Raw genomic sequence first — 4,419 nt, 5'->3', positions numbered from 1 at the left:
AAAAATGTGTTCAATCGAAAGCACAACTCTAACTGTTTACTATAGTTAGGTTGAAACTACATTTAACTATTATAAAACTGTTTGAATGGTATGTTTGTATTAATAGTTTTTTCCTCTAAACTTGGCCCATCAAACCTAATTCCAACCTTGGTGAACTCTAATTCCATCGCTTATCGTGTGCCCGCACAACTACATATACAATGAGAGAATAAACAAAAATGGAAGATTGTAAAGGGCCTATGAGTGAATGAGCCAAGCAGTTTATTTTTTTCAAAACGACAGTTGAGTTGGTAATTAAATTGCGAAAAACAAATGATCTTCAATAAATTGAGTACCGCCAACTGGGGCAAATCGGGACCTTTTTTTTAGAGAAGTTAAAGAAAAAAACACTGGTTTCATTGGAAGGTTAAAATTTTGGTTTATGTCGATAACTACTAGCACAACAGCTCATTTTTCATCAAAATGAGCTTTGCATTTGAATCGATGTTATTGCTCAAATGAGATATTTTTGTATGTAACTTTTTTCGGATTGAATAAGCAGGAGACTTGGGGTTCAGTTAGATTCAAATTGAACTTTTTCATGGTGTTTTATTGATTAATATGTTGTATTTTTGTGGTGTTGTTTCTTGAAGGTGTCTTATTGATTAAAATATTAGTGATATTATTGGGATATTACTTCTTGTTCTGCAATGGTGGGTTTTCAACGTAGCCGTACATAAGATTCGTCTGGAGACTGCTTCGCTTTCTTTTTAGCTTCCTGCTTTTCTTGTCTTTCCTTTTGCTTGCGGACTCTTAGCGCTTCCTTAAGAGCCATCCACTCTTTTCTCTCTTCCTTCTTTCTTGCCCTGGTCTCCTCACGCTATCTCTTATCTACTTCTTTATCTGCCCTTTTTTGCTCGCGTTTGCGAGCATTCTCAAGTTTTTGCTGCTTGGCCTGTTCCTTTTGTCGTTCATTTTCTCTGAGTTCTTCCATCCTCTCAGCAGCCGTTAAGATAGGATTAGTCCGGATTTTATAGTTTATATGTTTGCCTTTCCTCTTAGGGGTTGGAGGTGTGGTGAGGAAGTCAGCGATACTTATCGGCCTGGTATTAGTTTGATCCTGTAGAGGCAGAGTTGGTTCCGCTACCGGCGTCATGTTTGTCTCGTCGACAACGCTACTGGTCACGTCTTCGGGGAAGTACACGATGCCCGAATCGACCAGTTCTGGATCCAAACGGTATGTCGACTGGACTGGTGCCACGTTCGCGTCGTCCATCGTGACGTCGTAGAATCTGCCTTCAGGTATCGTCAATCTGGTCGAATCGACCGATTCCGGAAGCGGCGATTGGACTGGTGCCACGTTCACGTCGTCCATCGTGACGTCGTAGAATCTGCCTTCAGGGATCGTCAATCTGGCCGAATCGACCGATTCCGGAAGCGGCGATTGGACTGGTGCCACGTTCGCGTCGTCCATCGCGACGTCGTAGAATCTGCCTTCAGGGATCGTCAATCTGGCCGAATCGACCAATTCCGGAAGCGGCGATTGGACTGGTGCCACGTTCGCGTCGTCCATCGCGACGTCGTAGAATCTGCCTTCAGGGATCGTCAATCTGGCCGAATCGACCAATTCTGGAAGCGGCGATTGGACTGGTGGCCTAATCGACTCGGTTGTGGCTGGTGTGGATGAGTACACGCTGGAAGAGTTGGCCAATGCTTGATTTGGTCCTCGAGTTGGATTTTCGTTCAAGCCAGGAAATGTTTGGAGTATCTCTGAAAATTGAAAAGGTTAATTAAGTTTATGATTTAATAAGTAAGATTATGAGCCTTATTACCTGAGGACTTGGCCAAACATTTCGTGTAGTTTGGTGCATTTGGATCGAATGGTTCAATGCCGCATACTTTAAATGCAGCCTTGATCGTTTCCGGCTTGAAAGCTTCATTCATTGCCGGGAGCAGCTTGTCGGCAAAGGTTTTAACCGTTACGGCTTCGTTCGGCGGCATTCGAGCCAAGATTTTCCTCCAGGATTGCTTGAGTGGACCGAATATTCCCACATCGGCAGGTTGAATGATTCTGGTTGCGTTGGGATAAAGTGCTATCAGCACTATCCCCAGCTTTAGGCACGCATCCGCCGCGGCAAAGGCTGTGTGAGAACGATGTCCATCGACGAAGAAGAGTACCGGAAACGTCACCCTTTTTCGGACCAGGGCAGGGTACAAAACCTTCTGAATGTATAGCACGAATTTTTTTGTGTCCATCCATCCGCTTTTTGTTTTGCCGAGGCCCCAGCTTCCTGGATAGCTTTGGATAACATCTGGCGGAAATCGCTCGTATGGCAAAACCACAATCGGCGGGAAATAATCCCCATCGGCGGAAAAGCAAAACAAAACAGTTATGTTTTTCTTCGGGTCTCCGGCCTCAACCATCATTACGTCCCTGCTACCTCGCTTCGCCAGGACTTTTTTCGCCAGATGGAATAAATAAAAACCAATCTCGTCCCCGTTCACCTTCCGCTGCGGGTCTTTCATCGCTTCCATCAAGCGTTCAGCGATCGCGTAAGTCAACACATTGCTGAACCAGCCACGTAAATCACCTTCAGAAACGCGTGCGCTTGCCGCCGAAACACCTTCCGGCGTTCGAACTGCGATATCGGGATGGCGCTTTAGAAAGCCCACCACCCAATTCTTGCCTGTTGAATTGAATAATTAATTATTAATAATAAGCATATTTAGTTTAATAAATAGGTATTTAAAAAAAATGAAATAATTAGAAAATTAAAGAATTCATATACAGTACTAGTTCGGTAACTGGGTTGAGACCGTAGCCCAGTTACCAAAAGCTGCTCGCTAACTGGGCTGATCAAAAAATGTCGAAGGGTCCATATTTTCAAAATAAAATAGATCTGGCCTCCAAAATTAAAATCTAAAAATTCTTTAAAAAAATATAATTTATTTTTTATATAAAAACAAATACGTGTAATTCTCCGCCAACTCACACAGCAGTTTGTTACTTTGGAACAGTCAAAAATACGTTATAAAACGGCTTCAGGTGTAAAATTTAGACAAATAAAGGTCACGATACGTTCTCTATAAATATCTTTAAAACAATAAAATTACCGGGGACTCCTTCCTTGAAACGGTTTGGCCGCGGAGAGGCTTTGATGAAAAGGGACACTTTCTCTTGGAGTCCTGCAGCTGTCACGGGGAACCCTTTCCGCTGCATCTCGAACAGCCACGTGACGAGTGTCTGTTCTTCTTCCGCGGTAAGCGTCGTCGGTGGGCCAGGCCTCTCCTGGTGTTTACACTTATCACCCAATCGGAACTGAATTGTTCCACGCGGGATGCCGTACTCCTTACTCGCCATGTACGTGGTCAACACACCACTTGTGACCTTTTCAAGCACAAGCTCAAGGGTCTCCTTGGAATATTTAGCGTCTTTGTTCTGAACTGTAAAATAAATTAAGCATTTAAAAATAAATTGAAGTTTTTGATTCTTTAACATGTTTACCCTGTTCAACACGTTTTTCGTCATCTTCCTCACTCAACGGGTTCGAGGCACGCGTGCCAGCGCTGCTACTGGGAAGTTCTTCTTCCGGTATCGGGATTAGCGATAGTTGAGAGTGGTGATCAGTGATGGCGTAGGATGCGCTGTCTCTCGGGGGCAACCCGTGGCCGCCAGGAAGTCGGGCTTGAGCTGGACAGTTGTTAGTGTTCAAGAGTTCCGCCAATCCATGAAGGTAAGCATTCGCTCCGGCTCCGGCGGCGGAAGCTGCGCTGCTTCTCGGGGTAAACATGTGGCCACCCATCACGGTGTTCATTCCGGCTCCGGCGGCGGAAGCTGCGCTGCCTCTCGGGTCAAGCATGTGGCCATCCATCTTGGTATTTACTCCGGTTCCGGCGTTGGAAGTTGTGCTGCTCCTCGGGGTAAACATGTGGCCATCCATCACGGTATTCGGTCCAGCTTCGGCGGTGGAAGTTGTGCTGCTCCTCGGGGTAAACATGTGGCCATCCATCACGGTATTCGCTCCGGTTCCGGCGGCGGAAGCTGTGCTGCTCCCCGGGGAAAACATGTGGCCACCCATCACGGTATTCGGTCCAGCTTCGGCGGTGGAAGTTGTGCTGCTCCTCGGGGTAAACATGTGGCCATCCATCACGGTATTCGCTCCGGTTCCGGCGGCGGAAGCTGCGCTGCTTCTCGGGGTAAACATGTGGCCACCCATCACGGTGTTCATTCCGGCTCCGGCGGCGGAAGCTGCGCTGCCTCTCGGGTCAAGCATGTGGCCATCCATCTTGGTGTTCGCTTCGGCTCCGGCGGCGGAAGCAGCGCTGCTTCTCGGGGTAAACATGTGGCCACGCGGAAGCCAGCGTGATGGGGAACGGGAACGGGATCGTGTACGGCAGGATTGCGCATCGGTTGTTCTGTCTCTCGGGAGAGAGTTGCGG

The 4,419-nt window shown here is 47.0% G+C and overlaps 1 protein-coding gene across 1 annotated transcript; it reads right to left on the bottom strand.

Annotated features, from left to right (window-relative positions):
* Nucleotides 1–618: 618 nt before the first annotated feature.
* On the bottom strand, nucleotides 619–3,899 carry LOC120422008 (uncharacterized). Its single transcript, XM_039585322.2, has 4 exons — nucleotides 3,485–3,899; nucleotides 3,094–3,423; nucleotides 1,812–2,666; nucleotides 619–1,749 (listed from the first exon to the last, which is right to left on the bottom strand). Exons 1-4 carry the CDS (start codon nucleotides 3,849–3,851, stop codon nucleotides 860–862), a joined length of 2,442 nt encoding a protein of 813 aa, XP_039441256.1. The 5' UTR covers nucleotides 3,852–3,899; the 3' UTR covers nucleotides 619–859.
* Nucleotides 3,900–4,419: the final 520 nt, after the last annotated feature.

Source organism: Culex pipiens, chromosome 3, assembly GCF_016801865.2.
Source record: "Culex pipiens pallens isolate TS chromosome 3, TS_CPP_V2, whole genome shotgun sequence".
NCBI classification, from domain to species: domain Eukaryota; kingdom Metazoa; phylum Arthropoda; class Insecta; order Diptera; family Culicidae; genus Culex; species Culex pipiens.
Note: the sequence above shows the minus strand (reverse complement) of the source record. Positions and strands in the feature narration are given on the sequence as shown.

Excerpts from the sequence above, each read along its gene's own strand:
- LOC120422008 (XM_039585322.2), bottom strand. The coding sequence starts at position 3,851 with ATGGATGGCCACATGCTTGACCCGAGAGGCAGCGCAGCTTCCGCCGCC. Across the intron at positions 3,424-3,484 it reads CGAAAAACGTGTTGAACAGG|TTCAGAACAAAGACGCTAAA; the intron begins GTAAACATGTTA and ends TTTATTTTACAG. Across the intron at positions 1,750-1,811 it reads ATGTTTGGCCAAGTCCTCAG|AGATACTCCAAACATTTCCT; the intron begins GTAATAAGGCTC and ends TTCAATTTTCAG.